Genomic DNA, 17,920 nt, shown 5'->3' with positions numbered 1-17,920 from the left:
CCAGCCGTCGGATGTATAGTTAAGAAAAGGAGTTTGCACAGCTATTAACAACCCACTCTAAAGCAATGGCACACTTGGGTAATTTGCCGTAGCAATTACTAGGAAGCTGTTGGAATCTCCCCGCCTCCACCCCGCCCTAAACAAACTGGCTTAGTGACAGGGGCTGCCCTGCTCTTCTGGGTCATTCAGCTGTCTAAATGTCATCGTCACAGCGCTCACTCAACTGATTTATCAGCCTCTCAATAATTAGGTGCATTAATCAGTCAAGCAGCCAGCCTAATGATCAGTGGAATCAATCATTTTAATCAATCGGATCAATAATAATCGTCTACATTCTCAGAATCGTAATTTGTCGGTTACGTGACCGAGTCATTGGTCGCAGACATTACTTGGGTCATGCTCGTTCGATGAAGTGAGAGCTCATTTTGATCCAAGAGACCCTGGACGAACTTTAACCTTTGACCTCGTTGAAAAAAGTGCTGGAAAATGTTTACCGTGGTATTCTTGTGCAGGGTATGAGACTTTTATGAAATGCTCTACCCGATTGCCGGATTTGTTTGGAAAATGTTTTTGTTCGGTGAAGAAAAATCCTGGTAAGGTGTGGGAGACAGATGTTAACTACCTCACCTAGTATACAGGAAGTCATAGGTTCGATTGCCACCCTGATGCCTGTATATTTGAGGTTTGCATGTTCTCCCCATGTTCGCGTGGAGTTTTCTGCGTTTTTTCCCTCCACATTTAGAATCAACATGCGTTTTAGAGTATTTGGCAGCTAGAAGTGTTCACGTGAGCTATCATTTGTTGCCAGGTCACTTCTAAAAATGAGCTTACATAGCTCAGTAGGCCTTACCTGGTAAAATAAAAAATAGTTATAGTTTTATACTTTAGTTCAATCATATGTCTCAATGGTCTAGCACCTGTATAAATAAAGAACGCCAACTGAAGATCATAAAATAATTGACATTCATAACATGAGCAATGGAATTAATAACTTGGCCAGGAGAGACAGACCAATATATCCTCTTGATACGAATTGAAAAGACACCAAACCATTCGACACGAATATAAAATGTGGATACTGATAAAGATAGAACAATACATTTAACCTGCAATATAATTGGGATGCTAAGATAACAACCTGCAATCATGGTGAGCATATTTTATACACAGAATAATTGGAACAAACTCCCGCCAGTTATTATAATAATTGTATTTCAATTAGCTTTCAGTGCCCCATTAGTTAATTTGTAATTAAGAGTCTGGAGGCAGTAGTAGAATGGGTTTAATCAGAATAACAAAACATTTCATTCCAACCCCTTATAAACATTTAACAAAAAAACCATACCTGATTAGATGTTCTCGGAGAGTAGTATCCTGTTGAAAAAGAATAGTACAAGGCAATTAAAATTAATCACTTTAATGTTATATTAAGAGATTTAACGCAGCGTAACTTTTAACTTTTATTATTCGGGCGGCAGGGTTTGCAACGCAGTGGAAACAACACTTGAGCCTCACGGCAAAAAGGAGCTTGGGTTCGATCCCCGACTCAAGCTCCACGCGGCAAGCAACAGCAGCAGCAAGCAGCAGCAGTGGCACGCGACAGCAGCAACAAGTGGCAGTAAGCGCCAGCAGCAGCAGCAGCAGCAAGCAAGCAAGCAGCAGATACAGTGAGGGAAAAAAAGCATTTGATCCCCTGCTGATTTTGTACGTTTGCCCACTGACAAAGAAATGATCATTCTAGAATTTTAATGGTAGGTTTATTTGAACAGTGAGAGACAGAAAAACAACAAAAAAAACAGAAAAACGCTTTTCAAAAATTTTATACATTGATTTGCATTTTCATGAGGGAAATAAGTACTTGACCTCCTCTCAATTAGAACGATTTCTGGCTCCCAGGTGTCTTTTATACAGGTAACGAGATGAAATTAGGAGCACACTCTTAAAGGGAGTGCTCCTAATATCAGCTTGTTACCTGTATAAAAGGCACCTGGCCACAGAAGCAATCAATCAATCAGATTCCAAACTCTCCACCATGGCCAAGACCAAAGAGCTCTCCAAGGATGTCAGGGACAAGATTGTAGACCTACATAAGGCTGGAATGGGCTACAAGACCATTGCCAAGCAGCTTGGTGAGAAGGTGACAACAGTTGGTGCGATTATTCGCAAATGGAAGAAACACAAAAGAACTGTCAATCTCCCTCAGCCTGGGACTCCATGCAAGATCTCACCTCGTGGAGTTGCAATGATTATGAGAACGGTGAGGAATCAGCCCAGAACTACACGGGAGGATCTTGTCAATGATATCAAGGCAGCTGGGACTATAGTCACCAAGAAAACAATTGGCAACACACTACGCCGTGAAGGGCTGAAATTCTGCAGGCCCGCAAGGTCCCCCTGCTCAAGAAAGCACATATACAAGCCCGTCTGAAGTTTGCCAATGAACATCTGAATGATTCAGAGGACAACTGGGTGAAAGTGTTGTGGTCAGATGAGACCAAAATGGAGCTCTTTGGCATCAACTCAACTCGCCATGTTTGGAGGAGGAGGAATGCTGCCTATGACCCCAAGAACACCATCCCCACCGTCAAACATGGAGGTGGAAACATTATGCTTTGGGGGTGTTTTTCTGCTAAGGGAACAGGACAACTTCACCGCATCAAAGGGACGATGGACGGGGCGATGGACCGTCAAATCTTGGGTGAGAACCTCCTTCCCTCAGCCAGGGCATTGAAAATGGGTCTTGGATGGGTATTCCAGCATGACAATGATCCAAAACACACGGCCAAGGCAACAAAGGAGTGGCTCAAGAAGAAGCTCATTAAGGTCCTGGAGTGGCCTAGCCAGTCTCCAGACCTTAATCCCATAGAAAATCTGTGGAGGGAGCTGAAGGTTCGAGTTGCCAAACATCAGTCTCGAAACCTTAATGACTTGGAGAAGATCTGCAAAGAGGAGTGGGACAAAATCCCTCCTGAGATGTGTGCAAACCTGGTGGGCAACTACAAGAAACGTCTGACCTCTGTGATTGCCAACAAGGGCTTTGCCACCAAGTACTAAGTCATGTTTTGCAGAGGGGTCAAATACTTATTTCCCTCATTAAAATGCAAATCAATTCATAACACTTTTGACATGCGTTTTTCTGGATTTTGTTGTTGTTATTCTGTCTCTCACTGTTCAAATAAACCTACCATTAAAATGATAGACTGATCATTTCTTCGTCAATGGGCAAACGTACAAAATCAGCAGGGGATCAAATACTTTTTTTTCCCTCACTGTAGTCCCCATCTCTGAAGGGGCGGCTAACATCGTCCCCCCGCTAGGTTTTAAAATGTTCCCCCCCCCCCCCCCCCCCCGCCCACCCTCGCGGTGGATCGTGACGATGGTCTCGCTGCCCGTGGGGCACTCCTTGAGCAGCTCCACGACGTGCGTGTGCGACAGCGGCCGCACGTTCTGCTTGTTGATCTCGGCGATGATGTCCCCCTCCCGGAGGCCTCGGCAGCGAGGGCCATCCAGGATCTGCTTGACGCGCTGGCCCGCCGGCGTGTCCGTGATGGTGAAGCCAAAGCCCAGCAGGCCCTGCGTGTGGCAAAACCGCGCTCGGAGGTCAACTGGGAAGAAAAACCGTGCGCTTGCATGGTTACCGTCCTCGCGAGGCACTGAATCGGCTTCTAACGATGGCGATAGTGCTCACGGCGGGCGCGCAGGAAGGAGCGCATTGATGCAGCAAGAGTCCCCAATGGCGAGACAATTTTGCAATTAAGCTGAGCTCCTCTTGGATCGATTCTATGAGAGTTGTCATTCCTCCTCCCACCACCGACTGACGGACAGAGCTAACGGTTTAATGCTTTCATCCTTAGAAAAGAGTAAAAAAAAAAACAACCCTTCGGTTTTGTATTCATATGCTTAGTTCTTTCGGTAAAGTCACGTTGAAGGGAAACAACAAAATAATAAAATATATATAAAACAATAAAAAAAAATTCTCACGACGTTTCGACCATAACACAAACGGTCGTCTTCAGGTGTCGAAACGTCGTGATAATTTTTTTATTGTTATATATATTATTTTGTTGTTTTTCCTTCAACGTGACTTTACCGAAAGAACTAAGAATATGAATTACTGCAGTCACGAAAGCTTTAAATCAAAATCCTTCGGTTTTGCTCAAGAATAAATCCGTGACATTGGGCAACAGATCACAAATGTCAGTGCCAGAGAGGTTGTTTGAGAATCGCACACCCGTTTGTTCAAAAGGACAAAGACCGTCAAGCGAGACTTGTAAAGTTGAGCCATTAAGCTGGCTTTATCATTACAGAGCACATCTGCCAACCCGGCATGATTCAGGTGACGGGTAGATTACTGCAAAGCAGGTGGTGTCGAATCCTGGTTTTCAGAGCACATTAATTTATTTTAATAACGCGGTTTGGAACCTGAGCCGTACACTCATCTCTCTTTAGTACAGCAGCAGCGTGTGCGCTAATCTTATTTATTTAGAATTAGCAACCCCCCCCCCCGCCCCGCCATGTGAAATAGTTATCGATTGTTCCTCTGTGACCAGCAATAACAAGAGATCAAGGCCCTCCACTGTTGCCGTCTGCTGTGTTCTTGGCAGCTCAATAGCAATAATAGCATTCATAATTTAGGGTTCAAAATGGCCACACATTGAGGACATGCCTGCCTTTAGCTCCCCGCTTATTGCCTTCCCTGTCTTGGTTTATAGGGGGTCAGAGTAATTTAGATTGCACTGCTGTATACCTACCTAGCCCATTATTGTTTCAATCTTATTTTCCCTTATATATATTATTATTGTACCACATAATAAGAGCTAAATAAACGCGAATAGCAGGAATGTGGAACTTAGCAGGGCATTACAAACCGTCGTGTTTTACCAGTGCAGGATGTGTTTAAGTGTCGGAGCTACTCGACAAACCATCACTCTGTTTACATATTTAGACTTTAGAGACGTTTAACCTGTCTTATATTGAAAAATTATTCCTTCCTCTGTGGTTCTTAATGGGAATGAATTATATATATTTGCTTGGTGATTATAATAACGCAAGTGCTTTTCAACTATATCCCACGAAAAATTCCATACTGAAAGTAAAGTCAAATATTTATTGAGTTACTTTTTTGCACTTCATACTGCCTACTTTTTTGTGACGACCTGTGGTGTTTCGATGGTGTATTGATGAAGACCACCGCAATGATGTATGGTCAAACAAACCCCGTGACTGACATGGCATGGGGAGGCCTTCATCCAGCAGTGCAATGTCAAAAGGATACAATTAATTGCTTGAATGTTGTATCGTTTCATGTGCATGGATGAAGATAAAGGCGCGGCCCTGCAATTTCTTACTCACGCCCCACCGCTGGGTCGACACTCGCAGGAACCCTAGGGAGCGCCTCTGGATGACATTTTGCCCATTCTTCCACGCTAGCCAGACACCCTGGAAGAGGTAGGAGTACCCACACTTTACCCCGCCGCATGCAATCTGCCTATCGATTGTGGCGTAAGCCCACTGGATGGGCAAAGGCGGAGGGGCACATGAGAAAGTTGCACCGCCGTTTAATCCGGCGACGCCGGGAGATCGGACCGAAACCGGCGTACCCCTGCAAGCCCTGTGCTCGAACCTTCACGCGATCACGGGCAGGCAGCGTCCCCGCGTACGCATACCAGGCATCCGAACCGCCGCGCGCAGACGCATCATGCTGCTGTGGTGGCGGTGTTACCTCGCCTGGTTATGTAGGCCGTGGGTTCGATCGTGACCCCGACGCCTGTACATTTTGGAGTTTGCGTGTCTCTCTCCCTGCGGCCGTGTGGATTCTTTTTCCTCTGGGTCCTTCAGCTTTTCACTCCGCATTTAGAAAACGTGCGTTTAGGTGATTGAGATCATTTGGCTGCTATGAATGTCTACATTCTAAGCCAGGTCCGCTTCTGAAAAAAACAACCTCACAGCTCAGTGGGTGTTGAGCTTATAATTATAATTTTTAGTGACTTGCTTACCTTCCCTACACTTTGCACTCCTATCGTACTTGTGGCATTGCGTTGTTGCTGCAACGTTCGGATCCCTCGAGCAGTTAAAATCAAGCAATTTCGCCGATTCCCATTCACTCTGCCGCCCTCGTACCTTCACTATGTGCACGGTCATGAGCTCGGGCTGTGTGGCGATGGAGGACGCCAGCGACACATTGTCCGAGTGCAGCAGCGGCCCTTGGAGCTGCCCCTGGGCACCGGGAACCGCCCCCAAGGAGGCCGCCGACTGGCCCAGCATCCCGTCCAGTGGCCCCAGCGTGAGCGAGCAGTTGTCGCGCGTGCTGTCCTGCGAGCTCACTCCCGACGTGGACGTCTGCGACGCGTGGTGGTTGCCGTTGTTGGCGCCGTCGGTGAGGCCGAGGCCGCCGCCGCCGCCGCCGCCGCCGCCGCCGCAGACGACGCTGCCGGTGCCCTTCCCCTCCAGCACGACGGGCTCCTTGTCGCAGATGGCCACCGACGTGACGAGGGTCGTCGAGGGGTCGTCGGGGTCAAAGGGCAGCGGGTAGCCGCGGCACAGCTGCAGGCCGACCTGCTGGCCGATGGGGATGGCCTGGAAGATCTTCACCACCTCCGCATGTGTGTAGCCCAGCACGCAGGTGCTGTTCACCGAGACGATCACGTCGCCTGCGGCGACAGGGGCAGATGGCGCGCGCACACACATGCACGTGGCTCATCGAGAGGGGCACTGGGACGATGCAGGAGGATCCTGCGGAAATCGCGCCGAGATGACCTTCACCACCACCACCATCGCCACGAACACCGCCACCGCCACCACACGCGTCCTCCTCAACCCAACTTCCCTTAAAACACTGCAGACCGGAAGGTAGTGTAAAAGCTGTTAAAGGCAGTTGCCTACAAACTTTGAGACAAAGACGGACATCCATTTGCATGTATGCTGAACTTCTTTCGCGCCGTACATAGCCAACCGTGCTAATCGGAGGATATCTGCAGTGTCCCTTCAATTAATTTTCTTCCTGGACCACCTTGGATACTCTACGTGGGCACCCAAGGCTACTTGATGCCCCAGCTTTTAAATCATTCCCATGGTGGTAAGATGTTAACTATATCGCCTGGTATACAGGAGGTCGTGGGTTCCATCCCAATCCTGACGCCTGCTGTATATTTGGAGTTTGCGTGTTCTCCCTGTGGTCGCGTGGATTTTTCCCCGGGTCCTCAGTTTTTTTTCCTCCACATTGAGAATCAACATCACGCGTTTAGAGTATTTGGCTTCGATATAATGTCTGCATGATGCGAAGCCACTTCGTCGGGCTATCATTTGTGATGGCCATTTCGCTCCTGAAAAAGAGCTGTATAGTTCAGTGGGCCTTACCTGGTAAAAAAAAAATAGTTTAGTTAAAAATTGTTTTGGTTTATTCCCATGCTCCTCCAGTTTGGTGGAAAGGCAGGAGGAGAGAAACGAGTGTGATAGGAGGGGGTATGCTCATCAACAATAAAAAAAAAAAGTTTTCATAATTAATCACCGCCGCTGCAAGTTTATTACAAGTTTGCAGTATTAACTAATTTACGTTTAAGTTATGCTTATTGAAAGCAATGTGTGTGTGTGTGTGTTTTAACTCGTTGAAAGAAATACAGCCTTGGTCATTCAGGGCTTGGTCCACGGAAAGTGAGGGCTCAGAGGAGGAGAACAACGTAGACTGATGAAGCTGTTTGCGTGGGAAGCGCTCTGGTGCCAGGAGAGGTAATCTCTGCCGAAAAATCATAATCAGAAGTGTATTTATACTGGAGGAATCTGATGAGCTATTAAGCTCTTTTTCAGAGATGTCCAGTATAAGACAGAGCCCCTGCGGTGTCGGAGAGTCCAGCAAAAATTGTGTGCCGTTGTGGTTTACGACGACTCGACATCTGGACATCTGTGAAAAGAGCTTCATAGCTCATCGGATTCCATCCAGTCTAAATAAAGATTCTGCTTCTGATTACGACTGCGTGTCCATGGTCTCATAAGTGTAAAGTGGTGATCCCATTAATGAATGGTTAATTCACTCCACTCCCCACCCCTTCCATCTCCAGGGAACTTCTAGGGTAGCATATTTTAATTAATAAAAATAAATATGTACCGCAAGCACTACAAATCACAAGTGAGATTGCACTTCACAGCTCTGCAGTGATGATGATGATGATACTCCCGAGTCATCCTGGCTTTCAACGATGTAATTGAGAAACCGTCATTAACATATTGTAAAGCCGTCGCAGTATTTGGTCACAATTGATTCTGAGCGACCACAATTAGCAAACACCTCGTTCTTTGCACCACTTTATTTAGAGCGTGTGTGTTTTGATTTGATGGACTACTCATTCGTCGCACTATCGACAAAGATTGCTTTTAATAGGATTAAACTCACCTAGGATCAGCATCGAATTGCTTGGAATTGATTCTCAATCAAAATGACAAATCTTTACAAATGCACTTCCAGAGCTTCAGAGGATTGCGCTGACCTGGAGCAATAAACCTGGAGGGTTGCCACGGTCGCGAGATGTTAACCACCTCGCCTGGTACACAGGAGGTTGTGGATTCGATCCCGACGCCTGCTGCTGTGTATTTAGAGTTTTCATGTTCTCCCTATGTCCGCGTGGAACTCCGGGTCCTCCGGTATTTCCCTCCACATTTATAATCAACATCACTCGTTTAGAGTGTTTGTCTGCGATGAATTTACACACGACAAGCCACTTCGTTGAGCTGTCATTTGTGGCCAGGTCGCTTCTGAAGAAAAAGCGCTATATAGCTCATTGGGCCTTATCTGGTCAAATACAAATTTTTAGTTTTAAACAATTTACCCTCAGAATCACCTCAACTCAGACTTTGCTGCAGAATTTTGTTTTTTGTTCTGTTCGCAAGTCACATGCTAAATTAACCAAAAGCACCTGCTATAAACTTAACCAAATAGTTTCACCGGATATAATTTATCATACTCTTTGGTTCTTTCGGTAAAGTCACGTGGTTAGAAATAAAACGAAACAAATCATTGATTTGATGCGATTTGTTTTATTTGTATTTCTACCCACGTGACTTTCCAGAAAGAACCAAAGAGTGTGGATTCCTGCAGTCACGAAAGCTTCAAATCAAGATCGATCATTTATCATCTTAACTAACAAACAAAAAATATACGATTAAAGTACACAGGTTGGATGCGCTAAGAAATGTAGGCTATTCATAGCTACGCATAGCAACTTTATGTCACGTAAGTTGTATAAAAAAATAATGTATAGCTACAGGGGAGGTGTTGGCCATCTCTAAATTGCCGACGACATGGCCATTTCAACAACCAATGAGAATGAATTACAGGAAATTAATTGCTTTAACAAAGAGTCTGCAACGTTGAAGTCAAGGCGACTACAATGTATACAAAATTAACGCACAACAAGTTTTATTAACACAATAATTGTGTGGGGAGAGGGCAGCTGGCCACCACTGCTGACAATGCGTATGTCAGCACGCAATCATTGCTGGCACTTTTTTTTTAAATCAAAACAATGAAATTAAGGGGTGAATAAGAACATGACGAGAGAGAGAGAGAGAGTTTTTGTTTTTTGTTGCCAAAATTAAATTGATAAAAGCAGAGCAACGTAGCAGTGTTCCTGAAGAGGACTAACATTGAATTGAGTGCATAACCTTGCGTGGACACTGGCAATAAAGTACAGGACGTAAGTTGAAGCCTGTGCACAAAACAATTACGGAGAGATGCATATACAGTAAAACCTTGGATTGTGAGCATAATTCGTTCCGGAAACGTGTTTGTAATCCAAAGCACTCGTATATCAAAGCACAACGTATATCAGTCGTGATCACGTGACGCTCGGCAGACAAAGCGTATACGTACTACTCGTATTGCAAGACCTCGCTCGTTTATCAAATTCATATTTATTTAACATTTTGCTCGTCTTGCAAAACACTCGCAGACCAAGTTACTCGCAATCCAAGGTTTTACTGTACTTTAAATTAAACCGAGAGGGCGACAGGAACAACACACGGATCCGAGAACACGTGCAAGCTAGAGACGTCACATTGACTGTTGAGGAAAGTAAAGGGGCGCCATGATGGAGATGTTAACTCCCTCGCCTGGTATACAGGAGGTCGTGGGTTCAATCCCGACCCTGACGCCTGCTGCTGTATATTTGGAGTTTGCGTGTCTCTCTCTCATCACGGTGGCTAGGAGATGTTAACTACCTCGCCTGGTATACGGGAGGTCGTGGGTTCGATCCCGACCCTGACGTCTGCTGCTGTATATTTGGAGTTTGCGTGTCTCTCTCATCACCATCACGGTGGCTAGGAGATGTTAACTACCTCGCCTGGTATATGGGAGGTCGTGGATTCGATCCCGACCCCGACGCCTGCTGCTGTATATTTGGAGTTTGCGTGTGTCTCTCCCCGTGATCGTGTGGATTTTCTCTGGGTCCTCCGGTTTTTCCCTTCACACTTACGCAGAATCAACGTGCATTTCGAGTAATTGGCTGCTATAAATTTCCACGTGATAAGCCACTTCGTTGAGCTGTCATTTGCGGTCAGGTCACTTCTGAAAAGGAGCTACACAGCTCTTTACCTTACCTGGTGAGATAAAATAGGTAGGGAAGTGGGCTTGGTAAGGACGCGTTGCGAGGTGAAGCAATGGCTGATTAATGAGATTTGGATAGCAATCGAACAAAAAAGTGCTTCTGCGGCCGTCTGGAATGCTCTTCCTTCCGATATTACGAAGCCACTTGATCCATGCACTTTTTTCGCATCTGGATTGAAAGCTAATTTCATTAGAACTGCTTTTTTGCGCTTAGTTGGTTGTTCTTCCCCTGCACCTCCGATTAGCACGGTTGGCTACGTACGCCGCGAAAGAAGTTCAGCGTACATGGTCGTCGAATGGCACAATGGGTCTGAGAGGCTCGCCCGATGCGGAGATGGAGCAATCAGTGTAGCTCATGCCTCATGAGCAGGAGTGAAAGAATGCGTGGCATCGGGGTGATGAGTCCTTCATCAAGCAGTGGATTACAAATGGCTGATGACGAATTAAAGTATTTATTAATCACTAAACTCGTGAGATTCCCTTTTGTAAGTGAGGATAGAGATTTTTTTTTAAATAATAGGAATACAACACGCTGCTGCTGCTGCTGCTGCCGCGACCCTCACCAGGACAAGCGGACTGAGAAACGAACGAACGAAGGAATACAACAAATGACCAAGTAATAATAATATTTGGGGATTGGACTAATGGACACCGTGATTATTAATTGTTGTAGAGGATGTCAGAGAGTCTTTCTTGTCTAATTCACAGCAGTTGGCTCGCTTTGATAATATCTAACATCAATTACTTTCACGGGAGGCCCTGATAATTGAACTATCGATCTTACGCAATGTGTCTCAGTGTCTACTGTACCCAATCCATTCCCAGACTTTCCAATGGTTAACCCCCCCCCTGCCCCCCCAGTTTATTCAACAAAAAAAGCAAAAAATAAAAATGCATAATCAGTTACATTACTGCAAAACAATGCTCCGAATGAAAATTGAAAAAGTTAAATAAAAACTGCCAAAGTGATTTCCCACCCAAGTGAGTTAGAGGCAGTGTTAAGCTTCCATTTACAGAAAGCGATCGCGAAAACTATACATTCTTATGGCTGGGACAAGTCTATCCAGCGGACAATCACTGATGACTACCCACAATGCGGTAATCAATTTACCACTTTGGATAAATACAAATTAATTAATAACAATAGCGACGAAACTTCAAGTTGCGTTATAATTCCATTTGTGTCACAACATCTGCAACTAATTATTCAATGTCTGTGACCAGTGTGACTCGAGCACAGAGGAAAGTGAGGAGACAATTAACACCTATTTATTTATAAAATAATGATTATGCCTCTCTGGGTAAAATTTTAATGTGGACGCAATGACATGTTTCTTTTCATAAAACATCATCTTCACAGTTGTTTGTGCGTACTTTTTAAAAAAGATGGGCCTAGTGTGTTCTGGCGTTACGGTTGAAAATTGTGACATTTTAAAACAATTACTTGCAAATTACTTCATCGGTTAAGACCACACAGCAGCATTGCCTTCCCCTCTCCACTGGCAGACTGTCTTGTGAAACATATAATTCCAAATGTACTAAACAAATAGAATTCATATGATTATTTACATCAATGCATTATTGTAACAATTTGCTCCCCTTGCCTTGGAATTTGATGAATGTCATAATTATGGGGGGGTCATAATTTGTTTCCGGGAATATATATTTCACAAGTTACGATGAATGTAGCAGCTTCTAGTGGCAGCAGATTAGCATAGTTGGCTACAAAAGAAGTTCAACATACAAACGATACAGATCTCTCATGAAACCATTAAATGTAAGGTTCACTCATAAAAAAATAATCGTTTCTAAATCGCGCAATTCATCACACATATCATTACCATAAATAATCAATCTTAATTCACGAATCAATGCATCGGAACGAGAGCTAACTCCCCCTGGTCTCCGACGAAAACAGACTCACCATCACAAAATGTCCCTCTCGTCCATCAAGGGCAAGTGAATTGAACATAGCACGCACGCAAACGCAATGGGGGCTAAAATTAACTTCTCCGAGCACACGAAGTTGTGCCAAAAGCACGCAGACATTATTCTGAAAAAAGGTGAATCCTGGATTTGTGCCGCAGTTTTTTTTTTAAATCAGGGGTGCCATTTCATCGTCAATTTCACTGGAGCAACCGTAAATCCGTGCAATTTTTGCACGTCTTAATTTCAAGCAGCCGATTCAATATATTTCCGAGATTTCATGCACACCGTCTCTCAACTATGGAGACATGGCCATACTATTCCGCGATGGCGGACTTTCAGTGTGCTGAAGCTAAACAGAATGTGCGTGTAATTAAGTATTCCCCCCCCCCCACCACCTCCCATTTTATGTATTTTTTATGCAGCCTCTACCTAAATGCAAATATGCAATAACATTCACATCCGTGCACCCAATCAAGACAACAGACAAATGCGAAATTTTGCATCCTAGCCAAGCCTAGCAATCTTGAAAGAATGTCATACGAATAATAATAACCAACGAAAATAAATCAATCTGGTCTCAATTACAAGCGTGGCTGCACTTTGTGTACCTATACCCTCTTTCAGAATTATAATGCCTCTTCACCAAAATGTGTCCTCCTTGTAGCAGCAACGTTAATCCTTTAAAAAACATAGCCCACAACAGACATCTATACGAATAAGGTCAACATGTTTTAAGACATCAATACTAAACGTAAATTACATTTATATTAATTATACCACATACACCCAGTGGGATATGCAGATGACATGAACATGTATCCTTGTCTGTTTGCATACCAGAGCAATAAGCACCCGAGATCCATACTGATGTTTCTGCAACGTAATTTGATAAATTATGAATGTTTTTTGTTGTTGCAAGTAGTATGTTCGAGCCAACTTTCATTTCAGTACGTTTCTAGACAACTACAACATGTACATTTTTATGCATAGCCGTACGATACAGGGGGTACACGGATGTGTCAATAAAAAAAAAAATATATATATTTTATCGCTGCGAGCAGTTTTACAAATGTAACTTTTTTATTTGACCAGGTAAGGCCCACCGGGCAAAATAAACTTTTTTCAGAAGCGACGTGGCCACAGATGATTGCTCAACAAAGTGGCTTATCGCGTGGACATTTATCGACGCCAAATACTCGAAACGCGTGATGTCGATTCTAAATGTGGAGGTAAAAAAACCTGAGCCGGAGGAAAAAATACACGCGACCACAGGGAGAGAGACACCGCAAACTCCAAATATAGAGGCATCAGGGTCGGGATCGAACCTCCTGCATAGCAGGCGAGGGAGTTAACATCCCGCCACCATGGCACCCACGATAACAAATGGTTTTGAAGAGCTGCATAGAATCTCAATAGAGGTTTCCGTATCAACACGGGGAAGTTTCTACGCGTTTCACGATTATATTTTAAAAGGCTACTGCTTCGCATATTTCGCCTTTGATTCATGTGCTTTTACACGGAATGTGAAATCATGTATTTTTTTGATCCACCAACCCCGCTCCCTAAAGCACAGGATTAATTGCACGCAGCAATCAGTACAGCGTGAGTGTGAACGAGTAGATCCTTTTAGCAGCTTCTGGAGAATGCAGGAAAACTGGGGATAGTCTTTAGGATTTTTAAAAACATTATTTTCAGCTATTCTGCATTTCGATGTTGACTGCCCCCCAAGTGAATGCAGAACAGTGAAGTCATTGGCCTGGATTGCATCAGCTGTCATTACCTACCCTGAAAGAATTTGAACGTATGCACACACACACACTATTTAACCACGATTTTTTATTGTATTTTACCAGGTAAGGCTCCACTGAGCTATACATATAGCTCTCTTTCAGAAGCGACCTGGCTATCGCAAGTGACAACAGCTCAACGAAGTGGCATCGCGTGTGGAGATAAATCCACACGACCACGGGGAGAGAACATGTAAACTCGAATTATACAGGTGTCACGGTTGGGATCGAATCCACAACCTCCTGTACACGAGGCGAGGTAGTTAACATCTCGCCACCGTGGCGCCCACACACTTTTGGTACCCTTTTTTGAAAGTACGAGCCGGGAGTAGAGCGAACTCCACGCTGTCCTTGCAGCGTGGATCGGACACTAATCTGAACAAATAATTGCGCGGCACATCGGGTTCGCAGAGGCAGCGGGAATACAACGATTGCACCGAGGCAATTTCCTCTGGGGGATTTGACATTTCAAAAATAATCACGCTGTTCATTTGTGCACACTTAATGTATGCACACGGTATACACGCAACTCCTTTTGACTAGCATAATGCGGTTATCGGTTTTTCAGAGAAATTAAACAGAAGCCCACGGTTGTGTTTTCATGCAATGATTTTGGTCTCAGGTTTGATGAAAATTATCTCGGCAGAAAACTCTCTAGTCAGAGCTAGAGAGACGCTGAAATATTGGCGAGACAAATTGAGAAGTTTTGGTAAGTAAAAAAAAAAGAGATATGGAAACATTACGACTGTGTATGTTTCAGCGGTTGGGCTGTGGGAAGGGGCAGGCAGTGTATTTGCCAGTCATCTCACATCAGTCATCCCATGGCACCTGGGTCTGTCCCGTGACTTCCTGCCAACAGCGAGCCTCGCACAACTTCACGTGACGGCCTCAACTCAATGTGCAGCTATCTCCGGCACAGATGCCGTGTTGACGTCACCGCCACTTGGTAACAAACGGCGGTTGTTGTTGTTATTGCTGCTGCATTGTGTCTTCGATATGCCATTCAGAGCGTTCGTGTTTCAATTCTCATCATAGGGACATCGTGGCGAACAACACGCGGCACGACCTGAAATTATTTGGCTGGGCTATACGTATGCATTCTATGCACGGGGAAAAAAACGGTACACAACACGCTTTGTGCATCTCCTGCAGTTATGTGAATAATATCAATTTAAAATTCCATTCCCCTTATACCATTCTACAATCGCACCTCTCCAACATGGAAACAACCCAAGATCAACCCATCGCAGGCGTAAGCTCCATAGGTAATGATAATTAGAATAATAGTTTTGCAATATAATTTCTCGTAAAGTGGCATTCATGACGAAAAGCAATCACTCTTCTGCTGTACGTGAATGTATGACGCTCAAAATAGCAGTCTCATAACAAGTACGTCGGACGAGGTTTAAATACCATTGTGAGAATATATTTTCCTGTCACATGGATAACAATAAAAACGCTACCCATTCGGCATATTTCACCACAAAGGTCAAACGCAGAATGCTAAAGATTCTGATGGAATATGTCGACATTAGAATCAGGACACCAAGCCAGAAGCTATTCAACTTCCACCAGGGCCAGTTTCATCACCAGAGCAGGGACGGGTCTATTTAATAAACAAGTCAACGGCACATGCTGGTTTGGGACGTGTTTACCCGTTTTTATTCAAATTATAGAGAGGCTGCCGTTAATGTCGCTCTCAGTTTTGAGTCTTTCCATCAGAATTCTTTGAGTGAACGTCTCCCTGCGCAATCAGATATTGGAATGGAACTCATCTCTGTTCGGGAGAAGTTCCCCTTTTTATAGGCTTGGCCATGTTGACGTCCAAAAAATATATCAGTGCCCATCTTATCAATCCTTTATGGGTGGATGATGGTCTGAAGTGAACAACCACCAACTGGACCTTGAATATAGCTGGGGATATCTAGTCACTAAATTAATCAGACACATCAAGATATGAGAGAGTCCCAGGTGCTTGCGGCATCTGTTAGTCTCAAACACTTCTGCTGTCATGTGCTGCTGTAGATCACTCAAGCTTTTAACATTTTTGGCAGACACTTTATCCGAAGCACATAGAGAACAAGCTGCCATGGCAATTTTAACCACGCAGTTCAAACAGCTGTCTAAATTAAAAAAAAAATCTTTGAAAATACGATTTTCACTTCATGGACACAATGACTCAACTTAAAAATTCGGATTGCTTGACATTATTTTGCAAGCATTAGAAAATAAGTGGTCAAACTTGATGATAATACGAAGTGACTATGACCTGAGAAAGCGTGGCTGTAATCTTTAATGAAGCCGTGACATTTGAGGCTGCAGTAGTCTCAAGTTGTATCATTAAAAGGTCGTGCGATTCTTCTTCCCCAATTATATCCCGACTGCTATTTCCACATCATGAGCCGTGCAACCCTACGTGTTGGATAATGGCCCATGGAAGTGGATATCACAGAGCTACCTCTGAGATCCATTCCAGCTGACCTCTGATTCGCATACACAGCAGTGGGAAGCACTTTCTCCTGATCTCTCTGCATGTGAGAGTGAAGCTCATCGGGTGACAGTCAAACTGACATTTTCATTCTCAGAGCTGGCAATTCAAGCCCGAATTAAGCGCATACCCAAATTTAATGTGACGGGTTTTCTTTGTGTGCGCAGTCAGAATATTGATCAGAATCAGAACATTTATCTATACTGGAGAAATCCGATGAGCTATAAAGCTCTTTTCCACAGATGCCCAGCCTTTGGTGACCGGGTGGTTCGTAACACCCGCTTCACGGACAAAGAGTTCAACTCTGGCAATAGCCGACAAGGCCCGTTTGGCGTCCGTTCAGAATCAAGCCATCAACTCGAGGTAAACCGGCCGATTTGCAACTGTGTGTGGAACACCACGAGGCAAAGCTCCCCAGCTATGGCGGGCAAAACGTGACACTGCGAAAAGGAGCCAAACAGTCTCGTTGCTTTTGCCCGGACCAAAATCCTACACGCTCTCCGGGCGTCTTCACCCAATTCTCGTTAAGCATTCCATTCAAAGAATCGCACACGTTGAAAAATGTATTAGAAAAAAAAGTTTTGCTGGCTGGCTGGCTGGCTGGACGGACATAACGGAAGGAGGGAGGGGCGGATGGTCACATCCAAAGAACGTGTGTACTTCTATTAAAGATAAACCCACCAACCCTTCCCATTAAACTCATACGCAGTACATTTTTAAAATGAAATAGATTCAGCCGGGCTTTGAAATTGAGAACGAGGCCAGATACATTATCCAGATACAAAGGTGGTGGAACAGAGAGCTCGTCAGGCTAAATTTTCTTTATAATGCTCTCGTGACTGCAAGGATTCATCTTCTTTGGTTCTTTCGGTAAAGTCACGTAGAATGAGAATAAAATAATAAATTAATAATATAAAATAACACAATTAAATTCTCACGACGTTTCGGCCACAACACAAGCGGCCGAAACGTCGTGAGAATTTAATTGTGTTATTTTATTTTAATAATTTATTACTTTATTCTCATTCTACGTGGTGACTTTACCGAAGGAACCAAAGCAGCTCGTCAGCCCTTCGCATTTCTCGAGCAGACGCACTGTGCCACGTCGCATTTGTGCGATAA

The 17,920-nt window shown here is 44.4% G+C and overlaps 1 protein-coding gene across 11 annotated transcripts in view; it reads right to left on the bottom strand.

Annotated features, from left to right (window-relative positions):
* LOC116952379 (membrane-associated guanylate kinase, WW and PDZ domain-containing protein 1-like) overlaps positions 1–17,920 on the bottom strand; it is a 317,826-nt gene that overhangs the window by 56,202 nt on the left and 243,704 nt on the right. For all 11 annotated transcript variants that reach the window (XM_032971681.2, XM_032971679.2, XM_032971680.2 and 8 more), the window contains 3 exons: positions 6,121–6,650; positions 3,357–3,573; positions 1,346–1,374 (listed from right to left, as the gene is read on the bottom strand). In XM_032971681.2, coding sequence (XP_032827572.2) covers positions 1,346–1,374; positions 3,357–3,573; positions 6,121–6,650 — 776 coding nt within the window. The remainder of the gene's footprint in view (positions 1–1,345; positions 1,375–3,356; positions 3,574–6,120; positions 6,651–17,920) is intronic.

This window comes from Petromyzon marinus, chromosome 46, assembly GCF_048934315.1.
Source record: "Petromyzon marinus isolate PM22_M1 ecotype Great Lakes invasive population chromosome 46, UKy_Petmar_22M1.pri1.0, whole genome shotgun sequence".
Classification (NCBI taxonomy): Eukaryota; Metazoa; Chordata; class Hyperoartia; order Petromyzontiformes; family Petromyzontidae; genus Petromyzon; species Petromyzon marinus.
Note: the sequence above shows the minus strand (reverse complement) of the source record. Positions and strands in the feature narration are given on the sequence as shown.